Raw genomic sequence first — 27,820 nt, 5'->3', positions numbered from 1 at the left:
ACAATCTAGTGATTCGACATTGCCTGTTGATTTACGATGGGTTCAGTTATTCAAAGTCACCTCAACCTTCACCGAACTGCCAAAAATAATTGGATATATTTTTTAAATCCCTATAAGCAATGCTTTTGTTGAACGCGTCTTTTCTTTAATGGGAAATTTGTGGACAGACATGGTGAAGGAAGAGTTAATTGTGAAGATTAATTACAATATGAATTATTTTGCCTTAATTAAAAATTCATACTAAAAAGTTTTATTTTAGTAAAAAAAACTAAATTAATAAAATCTCCGGGTCTACTGTTTTTGAAGGGTGGAAGCCCTAATGGCATTCCTTTTTATTGGGATTAAGATATGCAGATTCTACACGCATGTAAATGTGGTAATTATTCTTATCATAGTACCAAATATCAATTGCAAGTCCCACAGTCATAGGTATAATTATACATATAGCCTGCTAGAAGCTTGACACATGTACTACAATGATTTTAATATAAAAAAAATAATTAAGAACGTATCTAAAGATGGCGTTGTGAGACAATAACATGTCTATTTGTATTGTAATGTCATTGCTTCCTACTCCTACTATGTAATACTTTTTACTTTTCAGGTTCTCGTTGGCCATACAGACATAGTAACTTGTGTGGGGGTTTCGATCCTCAACAAGACGCAAGTAGTGTCTGGCTCTTGGGACAACAATCTCATAGTGTGGGACATCAATACTGGCTCCGATGTGCACCTGCTTTCTGGCCATCTGGGCAAAGTCACCTGTGTTCGAGTGTCGGGTGATGGCACCATTGCAGTTTCAGGTTTGTTCACTTTCATTGCACAAGAGTCCCAACTGCTTGAAAACATCTGGAGTCTCTGAGATTATGGCATCCCCATTTGAGGTATGTTGTGAGGCTCAATGTAGTGGGGAGGGGAAGAAGGTATGAAGATGAAGGTGGTGAATACCTGGCTATTCAGATCTGGTCACCAAACATGGCCAAAGCCATTTTAAGCAACTTTTAAATTCTGAATGGTGATCTGACAGGACAGGGCGATACTGAGATTATCTTCCACTATGGAACGTGCCGCAAATATACTATATATTATTTTAAATGAGTTAGTTGAAATAACATAAATTAATCAAATAAAATTTACTTGCGGGTAGAAGTACGTAGGTGACTTTAAATGTATTTTGAACCTCCCGCAATCAGCTAATATATTTAGTCACTAGCTTGATTAAGTTTTTATCGAATAATAAAAGATGTTACTATTGTTCCTGTCATGGAATAATCTAGAAAGTGTTTTATATCGTGAATTCCTATTTAGACATAATTTTAAATTGTTTTCTAAAGATTGAACATTCATTTACATAATATTTTTTTAATGTTTGTAACTAGACATTTCCAGTAGACCATAGACAACATACAGGCATTGTAATATTTAATATTACCTCAAATAGGTACAAGTTTGGGCAATTTCAGTAAGTAACACACAGAATTCAGAATTCGGAAGTGTTTTTAATTTTTTTGATTCTTTTTTATAAAATCTAAAAATATGGGACAAACTTTGAAATGTCGGTGGTATTGTCACTAAACAGCTGTAAGCAGTTTATTTGTTTCCATAATAATGTAGATAGAGGTATGATTTTTGGAATGAGCTCGGCTGAATACAAACCCGTGGACAAGAACATCAATTTGCGTGTAAATACATGAAACTGACTGATGTTTTTCAAAGACAATGTTTTAGTTGCTTGATGTTACGTGTAATCTTACTAAGTGTTTTTATATATTTTTATTCAGGGGCCGAAGACAAGACACTAATAGTCTGGGAAACAAAGCGAGGTTTAGCTCTGACATCTCTGCAGCTCCATGCCCCCCTCTTGCGGTTTGAAATGGCCACTGACTGCTCCCGAATAGCTGTCCATTTAATTGACAGAGGTATGTGTTGTATTATATATATTTTTTTTTGATTGCGCTGGTTCAGTGCTTGCGGGTGTGATGAAAACAATGATATTGAGTTGCCTAGTAATGCAGGGATTAGAAAGGAAAGGGATGGGAAATGCCACAGACTTACCTTGGTCCACTGCTTCCTTCTAAATGCCGCTTTGGGTGGTCACAGCACACACATGAATACAATTGTCTCTCAAATATGTATTGTAGACAGAAGTCGAATGTATGATGTATTAATAATACAAAATTGAATTTAGGGAAAAATTAAAAAAAAAAATTATTAGAGAGTACCTATGGGTAGTTCTTTTGTGCTAACAAATATTTTTACCGTCTATTATTTTCTTAACTGCTTGAATGCCGACGTAATTATAGCGATTCTATAGTATTTTGATCCTTAAAAAATGCTCCTTGCATACAAAAACTTATTTTATTCATTTATCAAGGAAATGATATTTCTTAAGAGGATTTTAACAAAGATTGGAATAATATTTCGGGGGTGACAGTTGAGTTGACATCGCGTTTGGGTCCCACCCAGGCGTAGTGTGTTTAATTCCTCGGCTGGCTAAGTCCTCCATCACAACACAAGCAACATTTTCAGCGTACTGTGGTGGTAGTAGGAGATTTTCAAATATTGTCAGGTTATTCGTAACCTGGGAATGTTTGACTTTCTTTAAAAAAAAAAAAATTATAGATATTGTCTAAACTTTTCATCGAAAACTGCTTTTGTTCGCGGCGTGGAGATTTTAGCTTTTAATGTTATTCCATCTTGTCATTTCGTCATCTGCAAACATATTTATTTTATCTGTGAAAAAGTGCATTGCCACTATGGAAGCGTCATCAACCTATTACTATTTTATTTTATGTAGAGAAAAAACTTTGTATTATTTTATTTTCATCTGAATATACAGGACCGGTTTTGTGCAGGGGCAATAGGAGCAGTCCGCTCCGGGCGCCGACTTGCCAAGGTGCAAGTAGCCAAGGCACTGATAATACCCAAGTCCTAACACCCTTCATGTTTTTACTAGCCCCAGGCCCCGTTTGACTTAGGGACGGCCCTACGAATATAAGTAGCTATTCTGGGTAAACTACTAAAATGTTGATGAATACATAAACACATATCTCGTAAAACAGTACAATTAAAAAAACGTCAAACAACAATGACTAACTACTGTCAGCTGGCACTCCAGCACACTCGGGGGCGCTTGTATTTGACGGTAGCTCAGCTTCCCAGTAGTTAACACTTACATAAATCTACTTCTGACTAATAAATGAATATGTTTTCAGGTTGTCTACCGATAATATGTCTTCACAACACTCCCGCTGTCTATGTAAAGATGCCGACGTATTCAGCGCCCAAGGAAGTGGATGGTAAAATTACCTATCAAATAATTTACAAGTCACAAAATTTAGTACAAGTCTGTTATTTACATTGAATTATTTTGCCCTAGATCTGAGACCCCTGGCCCCCAAGCGGCCCATGAAGCGGCTGCTGAAGAAGGAGGTGTCCCTGGACACGTACACCTGGCAGAAGAAGTACGGCCATCTGCAGTCTTCTGCCATGATGGCGCAAGTAGATGAAAGACTGAAAAGAAGGTAAAAGAACATTTTTTTTTTTTTCACTGAATGTAAAACGTATTAACCAAAAAAATTTATGTAAATAATTGAGCTCTTATTCAGATAAACAGCTTAAGGCGATGCCATACGTAGTAATGCAAAATCATGTATTTTTGGTTTGAAAATTTGGTCGCCTAGAAATGTTTCAGATGCTTTAATTAAATACTGCGAGTAGAATACATCTTGGCCTTTGAAATAATCGAGTATTTTTTAGATAAGTCTTTTTATAAGCCTAGAAAAAAATAATGTGTAAGACCTATGAAAACTGCTTTAGTTCAAAATCTCCTACTTACGAACCCATTTTCGGTTATGATTTTACTGTATAGTGTGGAAAATTAAGTTATTTATAAAATGATCGAAAAGAAATTAAATATTTATGCCTGAACATCCACAAAATAAAATAACAGGCACTTTTTGGCCATGTTTTTTTCTTGCATAAATCAAAACAGGCGGATGGTGTTAAGCGGGAATTTAAACCTTATTGCCATCTACGTAAGGGTTTTTATTGATAGCGGCTCAATTTAAAATATTACACGATGTAGTGCATCGTCTTAATGTGAAAAAGTGAGCTCTGAGATAATATGGTCTGTTAAACATTTTATTTGACTGTAGTGAGCACATGTGAGCATTGAAAGTCAAATAAATGTAAAGGTAATAAAATATTTTGACTAATATACAACAAGTTTTATATATTTTAATCAATTTATTCAAATGTTTGGAGCAGTAGCTGCTTGACTCACAAATATGGGTAGTGCGCTAACAATATTGCTAACCTATCCCTATGTCAGGTCAGGTAAGCCTTCAGCGGTGAAATATACTAGCAATTAGCAAATTTTTAAGTCTATACCGACTGGAATGATCGGTATGCGAACTGTAAACTAAAGTGGCGCCATCTCACCGAAGAGTTTAAGAGGCATTGGAGAGTGCCATTCACGATTTGGAGAAATTTCAATACTATGGTCGATAACCACTCTCTGCGCGTATAGATAATTGATTTTTTCAATGAGCGATATGGAATTTGCTCTCACCACGTGACTTATGACACGTGATACAAAGAATGAAAATTCGAGCCGGTTGAATTTAACTTAATACTTTTATTACTCTTATTTGCTTTGATTTTCGATGATATTATTATCAGTTTATAATTATTATTTTTAGATTGACTGAAATTTTGGGAGTGCGTTGCTTCAACGCTTAGGGTTAACCGCCACTGGTTTGGAGTACAAAAAACATAAAACAAAAGAAAAAATGTCACAATTTTTTACATAAATCAATATTTTTAAGTTTTACTAACAAAAATAAACATAAAATTTTAAGTATTCCAGACACATTACAGATTATCATCATGTATAATGAAAAATATGCCAAACGCCGATTGCACAAACTGTCAATTTTAACATAATGGACGACTTGTCTTTACTTTATTGTTGTATGGAAGAAGATCGCGCTACTGGCCGCCACTCGAGGCCTTGTTTTCAGAGGCGACTCTAGGAGTTCAGAAGTAGAAGGTCAATCCAAAAAAAAGAACATGAAATGTTAATACATACAGCTAATGCATATTGAATATTATAAAAATGCCAATGTATGTAATTAATTTACTTGTACTCACATTTTCTGAATATTTATCTAATTATTTACACACATTAATGTTTTTTTTTTCTTTTGAAAGATTCGTCCTAAAAGTTTTAAAATCACTAATTTCAACATCAGTCCATTGTTTATAAGTAGATTTAAAAAGTAATCCACGAAAGCAAAAGTATGTATACATTCATTTTATTGCACCCGCAAAACCATTGACAAAAATTATAACTTTTTGTTTGAAAATATCGTTTTCAACCTCTTTATTTTTCTCTCTTCTAACATAAACTAATTGTCACTTTATTTGAACGCGTTTGTCATGATTCAATGAATTGTTTGTGATTCATCAACAATGACATAATTTAGCAAAGTAATATTCAAGTTCAAGATGGCTATCATTTATCACACAAAAAACTTTCGACTGACAATTTTTCACATCCCCCTCTAATACCTTAATAATCTATCTTTTTCTAATAATCTATCTCACCGCGGTGATGTCCGAAAATAACTAGAAAATAAATTTTGTATGATACTAAGCATATGTCAGACATGATAGTGTTTACCTCCTTTGTCTCTATAGCAAAGAGAAAGAAAGGAGATCGGTTTGGGACAAAATTTAAAGTGACCCATGCTAGGACATGCAATAGCTTCTCATTTGGACGCTAGATGGCACTGGAACGAATCTAATAAACGTATGAATCTGCATGAATAAAAACTAAATTAATAATCGAGTAGTTTGTTAAATTCTTTTTTTTTACATCAATACTATTCAACATATTTTTTGAGGTCATTGCCCAAATGACCGTCTAAGAAGAGCCGCCACTGCTTGTGTTGCTATCTGTTGGTCTGAACATAGATGGATGTACGGCACGTAATCTGAATGGATCTGCACAAAAAGTGCATTATCTCAATAATGTTGTTTTTCCACATAATAGCTGAATTGATATATTTTTAACCTTTTAAATGCCAGTAGGTAGAAGTGTAGCTGTGCACAGCAGGCCAAGAATGCGAGTTAACTCGCTCTTGGCACAGAAGCGGTTAAAATGAAATGATGACAATGCCTATTGTATTTTGTTTTAGGTTCTCAGTGTCCGCCTCAATGGAAGAAATCTCTAAAATTCAACAAGAAAAAAGCAAAGAGCTCGGCTCCCAGGTATTTCGCTATTGTTACTTGTTATGTGAACACCGCACAAGAGTCCTAACTGTCCAGAGTCAATGGGACTATGGTATACCCTATTGGGGTATGTTGTGAGACTGCACAGAGGAGAGTAGGAAAGGAGATGGGAAGAGTCAAATCCCCAAGTCTTTTTGTGACACAATAGCTTTTTGTAATCGCTAAGTTCCTTAACCCATTGGCCTCAAACGACGCTGTCCCGGCGGGTCTGGTGTCGTCGGCTTAAAAACGAAAAAGGGATACATTATTGACATCTGTGTTTAAAATTTTAAATGCCAATCGCTCTGTAGATAATTAAGCATTCATTTCGTAGTAATTGGCAGGACTCCGTTGGTACAGTTTTTTCCTGATATTTACGATTGAAATTTTGTTATATTTCAGCGTCATTGAATTTTTTTTTAAATAGCGTGTGGTTCGGGAATTGACAAGCTTGTTCGTAAAATGCGTGGTGGGCGGCTAACATCAGCCCAAATTGAAATAAAATATATTATGGTCATAAGTATGATTAATGTAAAACTTTTCTTAATCCAATTATAAAAAAAAGAAAAAAGAAATGGTTTTTAAAAAAAAAATATTTTTATATCCTCGTTTAATCATATTATTATTATTTTTTAAAAAACTGCATATATTTTTTGCATACCTTAATTCAATGAGAAGTAAATTTAAAAAAATTGTTTCGTTTGCATGTTTAGTTTAAAAGTTATGTAAGATTTAGTACACCACTGCAGATTTAAAACTTCGGTACAAAACAATTCGGAGGCCAATGGGTTAAGATAAATTAATTAAACTTGAAATAGGTAAACAAATTATACAAATGAATTTTCAGAAGATAAGTTGTACCTATTTGATCCTTCAAAACATACCTTTGGGTTTGTTGGTGTTTCGGCAACCCCAAATTTACTAAAGAGATAGTAGAAGTATTAGGACGGCTTGTTTCACAGAAATTCAAAAGTAACTTTGTCATCAAATGGCCATACAGTACGATTTTGTTTTTTGACAGTTGAGAGTCCCTGTTAAATGTCGATTCTAAGGACTGGTTATTTCATGGAATTTGAACAATTCATCAAATTTCAAAGTTAAAATTCAAGTTCTGTGAAAGTTCTGTTATTATTTCACCATGGGCCGGTAGCTCCACAGTACTTGGATAGTAACATAACATGAACAGGACTTCAATATTAACTTTTAAATTTGATGAATTGTTCAAATTCTGTGAAACACCAGTCCTAAGTCCGTTTCAGCTTTTGAACAAATTGTAATCAGCAGAAGAGAACAACTATCATGTTGTTGCTTCTCAGCTTATTACAATTTGATAGAAAGCTAAAACACACCTAGAATCGGCTTTTAACAGAGGCCTTTCAAAAGTAAAAAAAAAAAAATGGCTCTAAATGGCCATTTGATATCTTTGTAACAAGTGATTTCTGCGAAACAACTGGGCCTTAGATCTGCAGATGGTATTTGGTAGCAGATGTTTATTGATGTCAAATAATTTCAGAGTGGTCTGGGTCCTGAACAAGCGGCGCTCGCACAATCTCAACACTTCGATCAGCTGGAAGCTTTATGGAATAAAGTGTCTCCGCCCCGTCGCCGCTCCAATAAGGTAAATAACCTCCCTTCATTTCATCTCTCCACTGATGGATGAAGGCCTACCTAAGCTGCTTACTGCTGCGATACCCACCTTAAGTATTACTGTTTTAGTCATAAATAGTATGTGTTCGTTTTTATGGTCAACCTAACCAATAATATTTAATTTTATTCATATACATCCAAATTGATAGACTTGCCCTAATGTGAAATCTGGGTATAATTTAGACAAGCTGGAGGCACACCACATGACCATATATTTGGCACCAGGAAGGTTCGAGAATGCTTTGAATAAACTATGACATCAGTCGTACACTGACCACCGAAGAGTGCACATTGAAATAACAAAACCATGCGCAGAAAAGTAAAGTAAGGCAAAAGTTTGCAGCCCTGTTCATTGTGGGATTTTTCTGCGCAGGATCTGAATTTTTTTTCATAAACGAATCACCTGGCGTAGCGAAGCTAAAATTGAGTGAAGTGGGTAAATTATAACACATTTGTAAAAGTGTCTAACTAAATAATGTAAGAAAATATAAAATTTTGGAAACAAGCCTAAACTTTTGTTTACCCCATTTGGGATATGTAAATAAGTTTTTTACGCAGCAAGCAATTTGCACACCATTATAAAAAGGACTAGTAATTTATACACAGGTTTTATTTTTGAGGACCGAATGGTGCTATTACAATGCAAGTTGCCTGTATACTGTCAGATTCATTTGTTGACAAATCACCGAAAGTGGGATGGTCCACGCATGTTGGTTTGTTCCCCTTTCCCTGATTGGCTCGTCCATTAATTTGAATGTCTATGATTTTAATGCTTTCCATGTTTTTTGTGTTCTCTATCTACTAATAAATTTACTAATATTTGTCCGTTATTTTTCAGTCCTTATTGAAACAAAGTTCGTTGATTGAATCCCGTTTTGATTCTTCTGAAGAGGAACACTCTACAGAAGACCAAGGTATACTCCACTAATCAATAACATCTGTAAATCAATAGTGACTATGATAAAACCTATAATAATGTATGTATGTATACTCTTTGTTCCAGAACACATGGTGGACTAACAAAACCGTAGATTGATTATCCCATCGCGTTAAGCTGAAGTCAATGTGTCCTTCTCACTCTTGAGCAATACATGCCTAGTGTCTTCATATGTTATTGGTGTTGCAACCTTCCCTTCCTTAGAGAACATGATCTTCCTGTGTATCTAGTAGTAGACTGTACCGTACCTGTTGACAGATGTCCCCTAGTACCCTCGTGTTAAGCTTTGTGTCCCAAACAACATTGGCATCTTGAGGGCATCTCCGATGAGTGAACAACCTCAATTTGTTGTTTTCCTGTGATTTTTTCTTGTGAATCCTATAATGATCAAACGAAACTTAAGAGGCTAAATACTTAGCTATAATGTCAAAAAACGAAATAAAAATATAACATGTAATTTAACATATCAAAAATGACTTTCGGAAAACATAATAAACCAGCCAATTAATATCAAGAAAAGTTATACAATCACCTACACTTTTTTAATAATAACTACACCCCTTTCTAATGCCTGATTCTTACATGCCAATTATAGGTAAGTTCCAAGCAAGCTCTTCCGTGAGACTTGATGATTTGAAATTACCATAAAGTTAGTAGATCTCGTAGGGGAAAGTTACTAATGTGAACTTAAAGATAAGTACTTTTGAGCACAATTTATGAAAGATTAATAAACGTACAAATAATAAAAGTAGAAAAGAAACCTGCACATGATGATTACTTTGGCATTGTAGTGATACTTTTACCTATATTGTATGCCTTATCCATGTACACGAATATTACCTTGAAGTCTTAAGTCTTATGCTTTCCCCCTAGAAGTAGAAGATTCAAGTTGTACTCCCGATTCCACGTGTTGTGAAGAAGTGTGTTAATTAGTAATATATACATCGCATTTATATATGTTTTTGTATTCCACTTAAATGATAATTGTTGTAATACATTGTTGTCTTTTCGTTGCAATATTTAACTGCACATTGCACATTCCTTGACTAAATAACTGTTGAACAGGTGTTTTACTGGATTCTAAGAGAACTGTTTTGATCTTATGCTACAGTTTAATGTATTCCTATATTATGTAATCTGTAAAACATCATTTTTATTAAGTATATAAAAAATGTTACGGATTGTGATCTACCAATGCAAAGATGAATTATATAAAATGTATTATTACGGTTTGTGATCTACCAATGCAATGATAAGTTATATGATTGTATTATTATAGTTTGTGATCTACCAACATAATGATAAATTATATAATTGTATTATTATGGTATGTGATCTACTAACATAATGATAAATTATATAATTGTATTATTATGTTTTGTGATCTACTAACGCAATGATAAGTTATATAATTGTATTATTATGGTTTGTGATCTACTATCGCAATGATAAGTTATATAATTGTATTATTATGGTTTGTGGTCTACCAACGCAATGATAATTTATATAATAGTATTATTATGGTGTGTGGTCTACCAACGTAATGATAAATTGTATAATTGTATTATTATGGTTTGTGATCTACTAACGCAATGATAAGTTATATAACTGTATTATTATGGTTTGTGGTCTACCAACGCAATAATAATTTATATAATAGTATTATCATGGTGTGTGGTCTACCAACGTAATGATAAATGTATAATTGTATTATTATGGTTTGTGATCTACCAACGCAATGATAAGTTATATAATTGTATTATTATGGTTTGTGGTCTACCAATGTAATGATAAATTATATACATAATTGTATTATTATGGTTTGTGATCTACCAACGCAATGATAAGTTATATAATTGTATTATTATGGTTTGTGATCTACCAATGCAATGATAAGTTATATAATTGTATTATTATGGTTTGTGGTCTACCAACGCAATGATAATTTATATAATAGTATTATTATGGTGTGTGGTCTACCAACGTAATGATAAGTTGTATAATTGTATTATTATGGTTTGTGATCTACTAACGCAATGATAAGTTATATAACTGTATTATTATGGTTTGTGGTCTACCAACGCAATGATAATTTATATAATAGTATTATTATGGTGTGTGGTCTACCAACGTAATGATAAATGTATAATTGTATTATTATGGTTTGTGATCTACCAACGCAATGATAAGTTATACAATTGTATTATTATGGTTTGTGGTCTACCAACGCAATGATAATTTATATAATAGTATTATTATGGTGTGTGGTCTACCAACGTAATGATAAATGTATAATTGTATTATTATGGTTTGTGATCTACCAACGCAATGATAAGTTATACAATTGTATTATTATGGTTTGTGGTCTACCAACGCAATGATAATTTATATAATAGTATTATTATGGTGTGTGGTCTACCAACGTAATGATAAATGTATAATTGTATTATTATGGTTTGTGATCTACCAACGCAATGATAAGTTATACAATTGTATTATTATGGTTTGTGGTCTACCAACGCAATGATAATTTATATAATAGTATTATTATGGTGTGTGGTCTACCAACGTAATGATAAATTGTATAATTGTATTATTATGGTTTGTGATCTACTAACGCAATGATAAGTTATATAATTGTATTATTATGGTTTGTGGTCTACCAACGCAATGATAATTTATATAATAGTATTATTATGGTGTGTGGTCTACCAACGTAATGATAAATTGTATAATTGTATTATTATGGTTTGTGATCTACCAACGCAATGATAAGTTATATAATTGTATTATTATGGTTTGTGATCTACCTACGCAATGATAAGTTATATAATTGTATTATTATGGTTTGTGGTCTACCAATGTAATGATAAATTATATACATAATTGTATTATTATGGTTTGTGATCTACCAACGCAATGATAAGTTATATAATTTTATTATTATGGTTTGTGATCTACCAACGCAATGATAAGTTATATAATTGTATTATTATGGTTTGTGGTCTACCAATGTAATGATAAATTATATACATAATTGTATTATTATGTTTGTGATCTACCAACGTAATGATAAGTTTATATAATTGTATTATTATGGTTTGTGATCTACTAACGCAATGATAAGTTATATAATTGTATTATGTATTATGGTTTCTGATCTACCAACGTAATGACAAGTTTATATAATTGTATTATTATTGTTTGTGATCTACCAATGTAATGATAAGTTATATAATTGTATTATTATGGTTTGTGATCTACCAACGCAATGAGAAGTTATATAATTGTATTATTATGGTTTGTGATCTACCAACGCAATGAGAAGTTATATAATTGTATTATTATGATGCAATGCAAGAATCGAAGAGTATTCTGAATGTATTTTGTTTTAAACATCGAAACATCTCTGAATATTAATGTGTGATTATTTATCTTAACAATACAAGTAACGTTAAACTCTGTTATTGCAATAATGGATCTTCTAACCTGTTTCTAGTGCAAAGTGGCTTACCTTGATGGTTCTAAACAATACCTTAGAAAGCAACAACGTCTAGCAACGCCCGCTTGACATTGACAACAGTCAGAACAAATAGCCAATCCGTCTGCTCTTGAGAGATATTATTTATGGGCTGAATTAACATAACCCAGATAAGATAACCGCGGAAAGTGAATTTATAAGTTATGACATTGGTGCTATAACAGAGTTTAACTGTACCAGCTTGCGTATATGCTTATTATAAAATATTTGTTGAAATTCTTTATAAGTATTGTAATTGCACACAAAAAAAAACACAAATATTTTAAATTTAGTCCTAAATGTTTTAGAATTGAATGTACCTAATGTAATGAACCTATTCCATCTGTGATCTCTTGCAGTGACTATCATCTTAGAACCTATATTATAAATATTTGTTGTTACCTATTGTATATGTAAGCATAATAATAATTATAACTGACTCGCTTGTTAGTGGTCAAACTTCCCTTGGGAACTATATAACCCTTCCTCCCTCCCTCAGCAACGCACTTAGTTCCCGCCTTCAAACACACGAGTTACTTTACCCAACTCGCGCTGAAGGCTGTTGAACGACATGCGTAATGCTTCCGGCATTCATGTATATTTTATATACAAGAAGCGATCCTTTGATGTGTATTTTACATGTTTTTTATCCAATTATTATATATGGTGGTTCTGGGGTTTTCTACTTAAGAAAATACAATAATAATGGCGAAACAATAATTGTATTCAAAAGCTTTTTATTTACACTTTTACACTAAATTACAAAATAATCAATAGTTTATAAATAATCCTCGTTGGCCAGACATTGTACTTCTTTAACAGTAGTACTTACTGCCGTAACTGTCATATTGTATTCAGACCTTCTCGTGAGATTCAAACTTAACAATGCCATTGGCCTCCAAACACTCCTGCCCCTCCCCATTCTTGGCAGGAGACGAACCCATCGCCTTGGAGTCTATGCTAGTCTATGCCATCAGGTAACATTTTCATTGAAGATCAATGGTACTCATTCCAACTCTTTATATAATAAAGTATGTATTGCAAAATTCATAGAAAGTTTATAAATTAATTGTCTGTAGCATTTAAATATACTTTTACTTTTGGTAAATTAATTACAATAATAATCTTATTTTGTTTCAAATTCAGAATTTCAATATTTTGTATGAAAACTGCAACCTCTTTTCCCATTGAACACACATATTATTTACACAATTCATATTAGAATTTTATTTATCTTTAATAAAAATTAATACTTATGAACCAATAAATAATAACAACCTAAAAAAAAGTTAAATAAAGTTACCCCAGGTAGCAGCATTACCAATAGAACAACAAATATAGTCATGTTATAATTACCACTTCCCAGAATCATCATAAGAAAAGTTAAAAGTTATAGATTATTGTAAGTACAGTATATTGTAATGTTAAACAATACCACTGGCATAATGAAATATTTTAACAAGTCATTTATTTAACAGTTCCATAATATTGTATAATTACATTACATTATGAGTCATTTATTTAACGAGTTATGCGTGTACACACGTACAAGGTACAAGTGTTATCTAAAGAAAATACTTCATGAACAGGTTTTATTTTTTGGACAAACATGGAAATGATTTATTGAACCGTTTACCGCATTTTCACTACAGAAGGATGCGGTACTTTTTCTATTAAAAATAAGATAAATATAAAGGGCGCATTCTGCCGGAAGCATCAATTCTTGGCACATCGTAAGATGCGTTTACCCGTAAATAGGATCATACTGTGAGCATTACTTTTACAACATTACTGTCATTATGTATTGTCATTCGTGCAATGTCATTTTACACCTGTCAATAACCCAAAACAGTTTTGAAAAACACTAGCTGACGTTTACCTGGCGTGGCTCGACTTTTCTCTACTTTCTATAAATATAATATGCATGTATAATATTATATAAACCTTACGGAAGAAATACTCTAAATGATAGTGAATACCCTATCAATATCCGTTGCGTAGTTTAGAAGAACTAAACGCAAAAATATATGGACGTGGATAGCGACATTATCTCTAAATAGTATTAAAAAAAAGGCACTATCCGCATTTCTCAGTGTATATGCACTTAGTTCTTTTAAAGTATGCAACACATCATGTTTTCACATCATTTAGAGAATTTCTTCCGGAAGGTTTATATAAATAATACATGGATATTATAATTATTAAAAGTCGAGCAATGCCGGGAAAACGTCTGTTAGTTTTAGTATAATAGAAAAAGAGAAGACATTGTAGATGCAGTTCAAATAAATGATTGAAAAACACATATTTGTTATACTACTTTTGGCCGTGAAAATCTTAAATCATATTTGAAAAACACATACCCTAAAGATTTGCATTGAACAATTGTTAGTCATAATAAAATTGTAATTTACCTATATTATGTATGTATATGTTCAAAGGTTACTTGTTCATGAAATATTTTTTCGTTGAAATGATTTATTCTCATTATTATAAAATTATATTTACAAATTTTATTATAATTCTGAAGGAAGAAAATGTTTGGTAAATTCTCAAAGGAACAAAATATATTAAGTAAGATTTTTTTTAATATTAATTATTTCAGAACGTTCCGGATTTTTCGAATGAACTGTTCCTATTTTCATCATCGAAACAAGCTTTTAAAATTAATATATAAAAGGATTTTATTGAACAAAATATTATGTATTTTTAGTTATTGCCGGCTTGAATTAATCAAATATGTTTGCACAATTATGTATGTATCGATATTAATCAAAAATATTGATTGTCTGATGGCATTTAACTTAAGACACCTAATAAACCAAATGTCTACATTTTCAAATGAATGAAATTGTTTAAATATAAATAGTCTGTAACAATAAAAGAAAATAACTTTACATGTCAGCGTGCAAAACACTTTCGAAAATGATGTTCAATTAACAAAATGATTTAATTCATTTGACTTGCGTTTATTTGTTAGTCCAGTCCATTAGACATTCAATACTTTTGTTTTAAAATTTTAGAATTTTTTTACCATCTTTATAAAAATTACAATCCGATAGTGGTATATATTTATCTGTTTATTAGAAAGTAGAAATATTCACATATCCTGTGATTAGCAATACTCAAAATGTAGAATGTTGTGAAATCTCAATAAAAATTTTCTTTGATCAAATTGTTTAATTTTTAGATAATATTTTGCCAAAAACCGAAAAACCCAACAAAATAAAAAAAGCTCAGCCATAAGAATATTTAAAAAATTATTTTTGGAAATTTTTCATTATTTTCTTGTTGAATTTTGTTTTAAAGAAAAGTTGTAATAATGACACAGAAATACTTGTAAAGTTTTTATTTCACGAAAAAATATCTTTATTATAAACGATTATACACTACAATTTTAATAAGTACAAGCGAGCCCCAAAATAATTAGAAAACTCATTAATTTGGAGTTTAAAACCTAAAAAAAGGAACGCATACCGCTCGGCCAGCAAGCATAATATATATTCAAATCTCTACATTTACATAATATGTAAATATATAAAACGTGCATTTTTGTATTTCTATAGTTTCTCAAACAATATTCACTTAATTACTCCTTCGTTTCACATCTTTTTTTGTTTATTGACTAAGGCTGTTAGAAGTCGAATTCTAGCCTTGGTTTCTTTATATTTGGCATAAGTTTGCAGTATTAATTCTTTATCATCTCCGGTTAAGCTTCTCCCGTTGAGGTCTTCATAGTTGGCTTCCATCGTCTTGATGGTGGCTCGCAGGCTGAGCTTCATCCCCTTGGCTTCTACGAGTAACTTGTTGAGTTCGTGGAGTGGTAGAATATGTAGGTTTTCATTGATAACATCTCTCCTCTCTTCAACCAGGAGAACAGCCTGGTCACTCGCCGTTGACTTGGCAGAAGATGATGCCCCTTCGTCTATTTCCTTGTTTTCTGATGACGAGTCTTTATTGTCCGCGTCGCTGTTACTTTCCTTATCCATGGATTCTGGAGATTCTTCAGGACTGTCTGAACTAGTAAATGGCAAGGCTTCATTCTCCATTATAGTCGCTAACTCGTTGCTACAGTTAAGTTTCATCTGAAAGAAAGTTATAATAATTATAAATCATATAAAGCGTGTTGAAACCATGAGATAATATAACCAGGGTTTAGAAAGGCTAACTCACAGCGTCAAAACTAGCAACGAGCCTTTTGACTACACGGTAGCGGTCGTAAAGGGGCCGGGCCGTGTCGCGATCGGGACGCGAGGATGGACGGCCACGGGCACCCTCCAGCCACAGCAGCGCCCTCTGTACTGCCGCCTTTTCTTCCACCAGCTGGGCTCGTGAACACTTCTCCAGTTGCTCGGGGCGGCCATGTGCACTACGCTTAGCTTCCAGACGCTGATAACAAAAACAACTCCTTATTACTCCATTCTAATAAAATACACTTGAAAAGAAAATACTTATTTATAAGTCTATCGTTGAAGAAAATAACTTATAATTTATAATTTGCTTACCCGCTCAATTTCCAAAACTACGTCTGCAATAGGTTTAGTCTTCAGTGACTGTTCATCGTGGGATATAATAGGCACTGGCCGAAGTATTGATTCACTAGGTCCTTTCTTAATACTCTTTTTTTCATATTTGAGTTTTCTTATTTCTGCATACATTTTCCTTAAAGTACTGTCATTCATCTTATCAGCGTGCGATGCTCTAAATCCGTGGAGTAATTCAAAGTCTACCTCGCATTTTGCAATCTTTTTTTTCAAGGTTTGTATCTTTTTGGTAATTTTGTTGAGTCGTTCATCAGGTTCTATGACTAAGTTTCCACCCAGTGCTTCGATGGATCCGTAATCACATATGTCGGGTAATATCCTCTTTTGGTTCTGTATTTCCGAGATCTCCTTGCTATACCCCGCAATATTATCATCGAGTAATGGCTCAGAGTCATCGTGGAAATTGTATAAATTTTCGAAAGATTCACTGTCATTGGGGAAATCTGAAAACTTTAAAGGTACACTGGGAACCGGCGCGTCGTTCCCAAGTTGTTGGTGTAGTGTTTTTAAATCGATAAAAGGAGTTTTCCTCAACGGAGACTGAGAGTGAACACTGGGACTTTGAGATCTGTCGCGCATTTTTTTGGCGTTTTCATTTATTGAAGTTGTATTTTTGAAATGGTTTTTCGTTTGACCAATTTCCTTTTCTGCATTAAAATGTTTAGAGTCTTCTTCATCGTATATCCTTTCGTAATTTCCTTTGGATTTACTTACGGAACTTATGTTATTTTGCGAATCGTGCATAACGGAATTGGAAGAATCTCTCTGGCTCGAACTTTTCCCACTCCTCTTGCTTTTCCGAGAAGAGTTTTCATTGGAAATGAGATCATTTTCCTTGAGGGAGCCTGAGGTGGGTCCAGGCAGATGCTTGGGCTGACGGCGCTGGGGCGCGCGGCGAGTGCGGGAGCGTCGCTCGCTGCTGCGCGCCTTCTCAGCCGCTTCGCTCTCCATCTCCCATGCGCCGCCCCCGGCCCCCGCGGGCTCGCACAATTGAGCCCGCCCGAAAGCATTAGGGTCCCGGTTTGGAGATATTTTCTTAGGAAATAAGATATACTCGTGAATACTGGACCTCGAAGGAGAGCTATCATTCTTACTATATTTTTGCCGCACGTTACCATAGTATTCGAGAGAATTCTCATTGTCAAGATCTTGAACCGAGAATCTTGAAAACTTTTCACCGATCATAGCGGATTTGTTAATATCTTTAACGTGCACGCTGTCGTTGCTGGTCTCAAGGCGGTTGTGAGCGCGCAGGGGCAAGTGGTTGTCTTCGCTACTCTGCGCGTGCGATGAAGCAGATTGCGCTTGCGTGCGGCCCATTGGCTTCTTGTACTTTTCAAAGTCCTCGTGGGAGGACACCCGGCGGATATTGTCTTCGGAGACTATTCTCACCTCCACCGACCGCTCCTCACTATTAGACCTGGTGACTTTGCACTCGTGCGCCGAGAAGCTGCCTGAGTCTTGCCTCTCTTTCCTCTTGCGGGTTAAGGTTTCTCCACAGAAGTCTTCCACATTAGCGTTTTCTTCGATTTTGGGAAGAAACTTTTCAACGTCTGATAAATTGTAAATCAGATCAGATGGCAAGAGTTGGTTTGCGAATGGCTTGCGCTTTATGTCCTCAATGTTGAGTAAGGTTGAAGCGTCGGTTGGTGTGGAGGTCTTGATGTAGGTGGACACCATCTTGGAGATGATGGCGCAGGTGCCAGTGTGTTCTGTGTTGGAGTTGGCTGTCTGTCCTTGTCCACCCGTGTTCCCCGGCTCCATGTACTTCCCTGTTTGCTGACCCTCATAGGACAAGATGTCCCCGCTGTCCTGCACTACGCGCTGCTCCTCCTCTGTTGCGCCGCACTGCAATCACACCAAATAAACAAACAAATTCAACAGCACGTCATCAACACCAAAACTCAAATATCAAGCGTCAACTGAAAACTAAATTATAAGTTGTAAATATACCAAAAACACAATAATATTTATAATACGTACAACTCCAATAAAATAAACAGTTTAGTTAGTGGAATATAATATAGGTTCCTTAAATTTTAGTAAATCAAATATTCTTGATTACATAAAAAGTTGATTATATCGTGAAAAATATAATAATAATTTTTTAAGGTTAATTCAGCCAAGCTGTGTTAGTTCCTTAAAGCATTCTGTGTTCAAATTGAAGTTTTAAAAATCATTGTCAATACGTTTAAAACACATTGTTTCAGCAAACCTTGTTATAGCCATTGAGTTATAGATAAATAGAGTCTACATTCATTGCAATATCACTAAAATATTGTTCCCGTGCGGGAAGTAGAAAGGGGGGTGTGGAGGCTGTCGATGTCGCTCGAATCCTTCCGACCGTGAACAAACTCCACGAATGGAGTGGAAGGTGACCATCCGCGCAAACTCTTCTCGAGTTTTTAACATTGATAAGTCAATTTACACAACTACTGATAATGGTACAACCCTAATTACCGATGAAAGGTTATACATTGCTTTCCCAATATTTCCCGTACGACTTGTACAACATCTCAGAGTGCTAGTAGGCATTTTGAAGTTATCGCCGGAGACCTGCGCCCGGCGAGCACTTATAACCGACTGATGCCCGTGATATCTCACATTAGACAAAGAACCCACATGCGTGGCCCATACTTTGAACGCTAAAGCTGGCTCTACCTATATACCTCAATGGTTGTACCATGCAAAAGAAACGATTTAGGATCTCTAGTAAACGTGAAAGGCATTGATTATTTTTATAACACATATGTTATGTTTTGACCATTTTGAAATCAAAATTGTTCAGCCAGGTTGTTTGCACAAATATCATTTAGATGGGTAGAATGTTGTATTTTTAAGGAATTGAGTTTTTATATGGATAAAACTATGTATTCATATTCCGTATGTACATGCGCAAACAAACAATACATCATAACTTGTGTTTTTTCCTAAAATAATTATTTATATTAACGCCATCTATAAATGAGCAGTTTATGAATAATTTTAAGTATTCCCAAAAGAAGTATGAAACGAAACCGAGCCGCACATCTCGCGTCGCTGTTAGGCATTTATTTTTGCTGCATATCATCTGCATACTACCATCAGAATGTAGGGAAACGTCAGAAGTTAAAATACCGTATAATATTAATAATTCCCAAAACTTCTGGCGTTTCCCATACATTCTGATGGCAACATGTTACACTAGCGCCTCCTAGCGGCATGAGTTGGGCGCCTTGGTTTTCTCTCATACGTTTTAATGGATTTTATGTGATAGTTTTTAAATTTATGTTAAGTCATACAAGAATCCCAACTGCTCAAAATATTAAAGCGTCTATTGACTCTGTCTTTGATGGTTTATTAAAATACTTTCAATATATTTATTAATATTAATTTATGAAAAAATATGTCAATATTATATTTCAATATTTTTAATATATTCAATAATTCAAAACACTTATAAATTTTGTTTTTCCTCCTTCATACAATCCGGGCCTCTTCAAGACACGCATTTAAATCCTTTCCTACAGCCACTAACTTAACCCTCCTCACAGGGCTGCCCAACCAGGTGGCGACGCACAGTGGGCTGAAAATCGCCTTTCATAGACATAGAGACTTGAATTTTCAAGGGTCTTTTTTTTGGCTAGAAATGGATTCTGCTGATCAAAATTTCGTATGAAGCAATTTTGTGTACAAATGAAGGAGTTATTTATGAATCATTTTTTTATGAAAAATTTGTATGGCACTGACATTAAACATGAGGCTATCTCTGGAATCATAAGGTTGGCCATTATATCCTTACACACAGACATACTACTATTTATTTGTATTTTTTTGACATACTTCGTATTGTGGCGCAACTTGCGCTTTTTTTTTGAAAAATCCTCAAAGTTCAAAAAAAACTTTTTTACGTTAATGATTCATTTTAATGCTTAAATGTTTTACATATGAGTATGCTTTTTCTAATTTACAATATTTTATTGACACTATAAACCAAAATAGTCTAACAAAAGTTTTTTTACCAATGTGGCGATATATCTACTATTCATAGTAAGTACTTGGAACTTTTAATTGTATTGGATTTTATGATTAACAAACAGTTGTACACACACATTTGATTTGTATTTAAAAAAATCATCAAAAATAAAATCAGTTACTAAATAAAACTAAATAACAAATTTTAAATACTGAATTAGTAGAAAAAATACAATATTTAAGAATCAATAAATAATAAAAGTTAAACTTCTTCGTCACCATCAGAATTCACTTCAGAATCAGGCTCTACAATTGACATTACATTTAAAATCCTATAATCGTCTGATTGTTGCCTAACCACAGTTTGAGAATAACCTCACAAGTCGAAACAGCTGTAACTAAAATACAAAATAAAATACTTGCAGAACTTTAAAATAAGTTATTATTATTAAATTTAATTTTGATTAATTTATTCAAAAATAAATGGAGTTCTACGAATTAAACACAAAAACAATAAATAAAAAACTAACTTTTATGATTTCTTAAACTGTTTTGGCTTGCAGTGTAAATAAAATATTGTAAACTAGACAAAGCATACTCATATGTAAAGCATTTAAACATTAAAATGAATCATCAACATAAAAAAGTTTTTTTTTCAACTTTGAGGATTTAAAAAAAAAACAACCAAAAAAATACAAATAAATAGTAGTATATCTATGTGTAAGGATATAATGGCCAACCTTATGATTCCATAGATAGCCTCATTTCTAATGTCAGTGCCATACAAATTTTTCATAAAAAAATGATTCATAAAGAACTCCTTCATTTGTACACGAAATTGCTTCATACGAAATTTTATAGCATAGTAATGATCAGCAGAATCCATTTCTAGCCCAAAAAAAGACCCTTGAAAATTCAAGTCTCTATGTCTATGAAAGGCGATTTTCAGCCCACTGTGCGACGTATCTCCCCTGGCTTTACACTGTAGGCAGGGGCGCTCTTAAAAAAATTAAAAAAATACAAAAATGTGTTTTGAACATCAACGTTGACGATTATTTATAACTTCGACTTGAACACAGATTGCTACACGGAACTAACACAGCTTTGCTGAATTAACCTTTGAAATTTTTTTTTATTATATTTTCATGATGTAATCCACATTTCACGTAATCAAGAATATTTTATTTGCTAGAATTTAACGAAATCATTTCAACATATAACCTGTCAACGTTTATTGGCACCCTGAAAAATGACTTGGGTGTGTTTTTGTTGTTTGTTCGTAAACTGAACCATTGAACCTAATTGTTTACACATTTTAATATTTTTTGATCAATATTGATCAAAAGACAAATTAGAAAGCGCAAAACACCGAGACCAAGTACCAAATAAATTGAAAGGAATGTCAAATTCAACATTCTACACTAACTCCCTCTAGCGGCTAGAGTTATTGATGTTGCCACTATTTCACAAGAGTTGGACGTATTATTAATATTATAGGGTATTTGATAATACCCACTTTGGGTACCTGCAAGTAAAGCTCGAAGGAAAAAGCGGGAATATTATTTCTCCATTTATCTTTTAAGTAAGTTAGTACCTACCTACTTACGGAACAACATTATCAGTAGACATTATTTTAAAAATAAACTAATGAATCAACAAACGACGGAACTGCAGCAAAAGACGGATAATATTTTGCATCCCAGGGGAATTCAGTATACTTCCAGAAATGTTTGAAATGTTCCCAAGGTCGTGCTTTTGCCCTTGCGAATTTTCCCCGAAAAATGGATTTTCCTTGACAAAAAATACTTGTGTTTGTATTACGTACAAAAGTGAAAACAACGATAACCAATTAACCAGTGCCCTAAATAAGCAATACAGAAATAAATCGAAAGAAATAATATACATACCTACCAACTTTATTATCGAAAGGAATCTCGATCACATTTTCATTTGACTATTAAACTAAATGCTTTACATTGGTATATAACAAGTTTTACCGTAGGAATTACGTACGTAATCGACACTAGTCAGAACGATTCTAGTTGCTAATGACACCTGAGTGGAAATTCATGTAGTGTAATCCTCAATAACAAAAGTGATTATCCGATTGAATGCTTACCTAGGTACATCGAATATCGATCGATTTTATTTTTAACCACCTTAGCTGTAGCACTTAAATTATTAAGTCTTAATCATTGACATCATAGTAGGTACCTGCATCGGTTGTATAGATAGGTACCATTAAAAGAATTATAAAATATGAATAGTTTTCGGTTTCGCCCTTTTAAAATTTTATACGCGGACAACACCTATTCTAAAAACTACAAGCGGCTCCATGGAGAGCGGCATAATGGCGGCATGAACCTAAAAAAACCATGGACAGAGCATTACTGCGATTTTGTATGAATGGCATTGAAGCCAAATCTAGGGTGAGGGGAAATTACCTGGCAGTCATCTTGTACGACTAACTTTTCAACTGATTTGTATGCAAAGTGATGCATAATGAACTATTATTATTTCATTTGTATGTCGTTAATGCAGTTATAACGGCTTACGATATTTTTGGGGTATTTGATAAGACATGGAATAGGATAAGACGTTAAAAATTTTAAGTAGGTTTTGGCATTTTTCATACATCTTCCCCCTCACCCCGCGGTTTCAAATTATTCTCAAATTGCTCCGTCCTGGGCTTTTTAGGTTCATGTCTGTATTATTTAGGGCTCATTAATTATTAATTTATTCACCGTCCTAGCAATGATTATTATTAACGAAGAATGATATTGATCGAGGAAACTTTATTTAGAAAATTTTACGTCTATCTAACAATTATTTCAGTCGATTCCCAAAGGGTCAGCATTATAATGGGTCATAGACTAGAACCCAAGATTCAATCCATACTACCTATACATAAATGCCCACTTACATTTAACTTAAATGGGCTCCGCGGAGGCCCGGGGTTCCGAGACTCCCACGGCCATGGGGGCGCCGGGGGGCATGCTCCCAGTTAGAGGGATCTTCTCCCTCAACTGAAGGCAGAAACATGTTTACATTGCATTTGTGAACAAAAAAATGCCCGGTGCGGCCCTGGTCAGCGATCTACCATTATAACTATTTTTTTAGAACTACATGTGTATAGTTTTTTTCTAGTGAAGATAAATCGAGAAACTAGACGAATTTATAAATATTTCTGATGGACTTAAAACATGGTGACAGTTATTTCTCCCCAACTCCCAATAGCACGAATATTATGGAAATAATGTTTTAACAAATAAATTTCCATTATTCTGTTTTTGCGTTTGTTGAAAAAAAATACATATTTATAATTTAAAAAAAAACATGTGATCGTAAATGTCTCAGAAAATAATACTCGTTGTAAGTATGTACTAAAGGTAAGTATCTATATTTTTTGTGAACATTGCGATGTTTTATAACTTCGACGCCTTGGTATTACGCTTGTAATGGTTTTAAATCAATAATAATCAAAGTGCATTTTCATAACAATTTAGCGGGAATAAGCAGAAGAAGCTGGTCGTGTCGCGGCGTGGAGAGGTGCGGGTGTAAAGGCAAGTAGCATCCAATTAGCAGTTTGTTGGTTGGTTGGTTGTTTGCAGTAAGTACTCACGAAGCAGTGTCTGGCGGCGCCTATGATGGCCTGCAGCAGATGCGCAATGGCTGCTAGACTGGCTGCTCGCCAACGCCTCCCACGGCCGGAACCGCAGCTGCGGAGATATCAACACATTATATCGGTCCTACTCCAGCGGGGGAATCTAATAATGACCGGACACCGAGCCGCTCTACGCTCATAACAAACATTATACATCAGCTGACTGCCTACTGTCTACTGCTGTCCTACTACTCTACTGCGGCTGCACGGAAAGAATATATCAAAACATCAAAACATGCCTACCTAGTACTTACACACATTATATAGTATATCTGTCTGATAAGAAGAGCAGAACTTCGGGTGAGCCGAACTCTCCCGAGCGATGGACGAAGGCAGTCCGGCAGTCGCCGCAGGTTACTCGTTACTCGTTATCTCGACATGTTTACATTCCTAACTTTATTCTCTGCGTAAAGAAATTTTACCTAGGCAAACTCTATTATTTTATGGTGCTCAGATTAGTATTGAAATACCAAACCGTCAATACAATGCGTGAAAACAAAGCAACTTTTCAATCGTTAAAATGTTTGTAATTACCTGCGTAAATAACCTCCGGAGGCGGCTAGCGCGGCGTAAACAGAAAACACTCGCATGCAACGAGACACAAACTTGGATATTACTCGTACTTCGTGCTCGGAATGAATTCCATTACATTAGTTGGGTTTGGCTGTCACTTGGAGGCACCTACTACCGACTGCCACAAGCTGACTGCACCATGTCGCGTGAATGTTCAACATCAGAGAAAAACTCGCGAATTGATGTCCAGTGATTTTTGGCTCGACTTCTAGCGCGTTCTTAGCCCCGTACACGCCCGGGCATGTATGTATTTTACGCTTTATGGATGTATTCAGTGTATTCGCGCGTTTTTGTCGACTTGGCGTAATCTAAACACGGAATAATTCGCTATTTCCCAACCCGTATGTTTTAGGTTTCAATATTCCTTCTTTCTTTTCGAGTGGATGGGTTAAAAATAATATCTAATCTAAGCCCAAGCAAAGTGGTACTGTTTCATACACAAACCATTACTGAAGACGTCCTTGGGGAAAATGATTATTGTAACTTATATTAAACTTATTATAATCCTTAAAATATACTCAAATAGGTAACTAGGTATGTACGCTTCGCAATTAATTATTCCATTCTATTTATATTGGGGTGAATTATTACATAATAATATAATAAGCGTGCGTAGTAGTAGATTCCAATTTATTTAACAATATAAACAATCACATCATCAACACAACCGCAGCATATTAATCTATATTGAGTGAACGTTTACCTACATTCTACTACATGCCAACATGCTCTATAGTAAGATGACCATTTTTTTTTGTATACCAGGAAATTCTCTAAACAAATCTTTTCTAAGAAAAAATGTTAGCTTGAAAAATATGAAATCCTGAATTTTATATCCTGCCCAAATTGTATCCCCAGTGGCCCGCTTTCTGAAAATGCGCGTGTTTAGGAACTATTGACAATAATTCTAAAATATTTATTGCACAAGTACACAGAAAGTGCAAAGGGTATAGCTTATAGGTGCATCCTATTTCTTACAGCTAACCCAATTTACAATAAATATAATGCATATTATAATATTACATTGTTTAAGTATACAAATAGACACAGGTATTTAATTCACGTAAATTATTCGCTTATGCCTAAGACACATTATTACGCTATACGCATCAACGCTTATTTGGGAGTGGCCTAAGCAGATTATGTGTTGAGGTGTCACATTACGCTATAATCTTCCTCGGGAGAGGTGTTCAAATCAATTGGGGAACTGCCGCGGAAAATCATTTCTTTATTATAGGATCTGTCACCTTGACAGATTACATCCGCTTGATCATGGTGCTCTGTAATTTTATGCGACCCCCTACGGCAAGGGGTCGCATCATTTTCGAATATCGCCTGGCTAGCAGATCACAGCATATCATAGTCGCCACGCCCACACTTCTTATAACACATAATTTGTCCGGTGTGACTGTTCTGTATGGGATTGTATGGCAAGAGATATGGTCTTATATAAAACGCTTTGATGCGCACAGCGTAATGTGTCGCCACCCTTAAGGTTTAGTGACATTTGTTTAAAAGGAATGTTTTTAGTGATGATTTAAATAGGAGTATATCATATTTTTGTTTAATATTATGTGGAAGGTTGTTACATAATTTAATAGCCATGTAGGTAGTTTTTGAAATATGGTTTTGTTTGCTTGTGGTTTTCTGTAAATCTTGTCGCGTGTTTATGCTTTGAGTGTTTTACTAACAAATTGTCTAGAGATAATTATTAGATCATTGCATTTTTTTCTGAGTGCGATAACGACTAACCAGGATAGATAAAAAAACAAGTAAGTGGGCACTGTACTGGTAAACCCAGTGCGAATGGTCACCTTACCCTATCGTCTACACACCAACAACAAACATCACATTCATTTATCCGAGTAGTGGTGGACTAAAAATACGCGCAATAGGAATATCGGATACACACATCTGTGTGTTATGGCCGATGGAATACAGACTACAGACATAATATGGCGATAGGGAGAGTTTACTCAATCGGTACTCTATTCATTAGCAGCAATACACTGGAATACTGGTATACACTGTATACAGCGAAGTCGCAGAGGTAACACCACGCCCTCGGCTAACTAAGTAGATTCGCTCTTAGACTCGGTGTCGGCTCAGTAGTGCAATATTGTAGTTTCAAGTCTGAAGGTCAAGAACTAGCAGGGTCACGATAATAATAATACGTAGGTACCGTTTGGAACATCAATGATCAATAATCGCAGATCACTGATCAGGGATCAATATTTTGATCGTTTAGCACTCGACTCCATCAATAAAGCACATGCGATAGCTCGAATCAACGATGATAAATGCGCTTTTCCCTAACTGCGAGTAGGCGGCATATTTTAGAGACGCGACAAATCGAAGTTATTGAATGACAGCTAAACTTGGCAAAATAAAGATATCTATTTCGGAAAGATCGATTATTTGCGTCATCTTATATTCGAAACACTATAGGTAATAGGTATGCATTCGAAACTTATGCGATTTAAAAAATAATCGATAATCTTGTTCCATTCTAAAAAAAGAATTTAATTCTAAAACCGAATTCTAAAAATATTAATTTAAAACATTCCGACCTTTTGGAATCTAAAATCGATTCAACATGTACCGATTTAACTAATCAGTACCATTAGGTACTGATTAGTTAAATCAACTGAATCAAACGGTCTTGATGTCAATACATATTATTAGAATTCATTTTCAAAAGAAGCTGT

The 27,820-nt window shown here is 34.3% G+C and overlaps 2 protein-coding genes across 8 annotated transcripts in view; one reads left to right on the top strand and one right to left on the bottom strand.

The window, feature by feature from the left end:
• Nucleotides 1–12,966, top strand: part of LOC149426461 (protein qui-1) — a 73,909-nt gene extending 60,943 nt beyond the window's left edge. For 2 of the 3 annotated variants that reach the window (XM_089631008.1, XM_089631015.1), the window contains exons 22-29: nucleotides 605–803; nucleotides 1,782–1,919; nucleotides 3,216–3,299; nucleotides 3,380–3,524; nucleotides 6,204–6,276; nucleotides 7,790–7,894; nucleotides 8,762–8,837; nucleotides 8,927–12,966. In XM_089631008.1, the coding sequence (XP_089487134.1) occupies nucleotides 605–803; nucleotides 1,782–1,919; nucleotides 3,216–3,299; nucleotides 3,380–3,524; nucleotides 6,204–6,276; nucleotides 7,790–7,894; nucleotides 8,762–8,837; nucleotides 8,927–8,943 (837 nt within the window). In that variant the 3' untranslated portion in view covers nucleotides 8,944–12,966. The remainder of the gene's footprint in view (nucleotides 1–604; nucleotides 804–1,781; nucleotides 1,920–3,215; nucleotides 3,300–3,379; nucleotides 3,525–6,203; nucleotides 6,277–7,789; nucleotides 7,895–8,761; nucleotides 8,838–8,926) is intronic. The other variant, XM_089631022.1, reaches the window with a different exon arrangement.
• Nucleotides 12,967–13,100: 134 nt separating this feature from the next.
• The window catches only part of LOC149426460 (protein FAM13A), a 31,032-nt gene continuing 16,312 nt past the window's right edge, over nucleotides 13,101–27,820 (bottom strand). For 3 of the 5 annotated variants that reach the window (XM_089631039.1, XM_089631054.1, XM_089631047.1), the window contains exons 3-6: nucleotides 24,498–24,594; nucleotides 16,883–18,769; nucleotides 16,551–16,766; nucleotides 13,101–16,462 (exon numbers count right to left, since the gene is read on the bottom strand). In XM_089631039.1, the coding sequence (XP_089487165.1) occupies nucleotides 15,980–16,462; nucleotides 16,551–16,766; nucleotides 16,883–18,685 (2,502 nt within the window). In that variant the 5' untranslated portion in view covers nucleotides 18,686–18,769; nucleotides 24,498–24,594 and the 3' untranslated portion in view covers nucleotides 13,101–15,979. Of the gene's footprint in view, nucleotides 16,463–16,550; nucleotides 16,767–16,882; nucleotides 18,770–24,497; nucleotides 24,595–25,073; nucleotides 25,635–27,820 lie in introns of those variants that run through there. The other 2 variants (XM_089631032.1, XM_089631059.1) reach the window with 2 other exon arrangements.

This window comes from Hesperophylax consimilis, chromosome 1 (genome assembly GCF_061612785.1).
Source record: "Hesperophylax consimilis isolate HC1 chromosome 1, BYU_Hcon_1.0, whole genome shotgun sequence".
Taxonomy (NCBI): Eukaryota; Metazoa; Arthropoda; class Insecta; order Trichoptera; family Limnephilidae; genus Hesperophylax; species Hesperophylax consimilis.
Note: the sequence above shows the minus strand (reverse complement) of the source record. Positions and strands in the feature narration are given on the sequence as shown.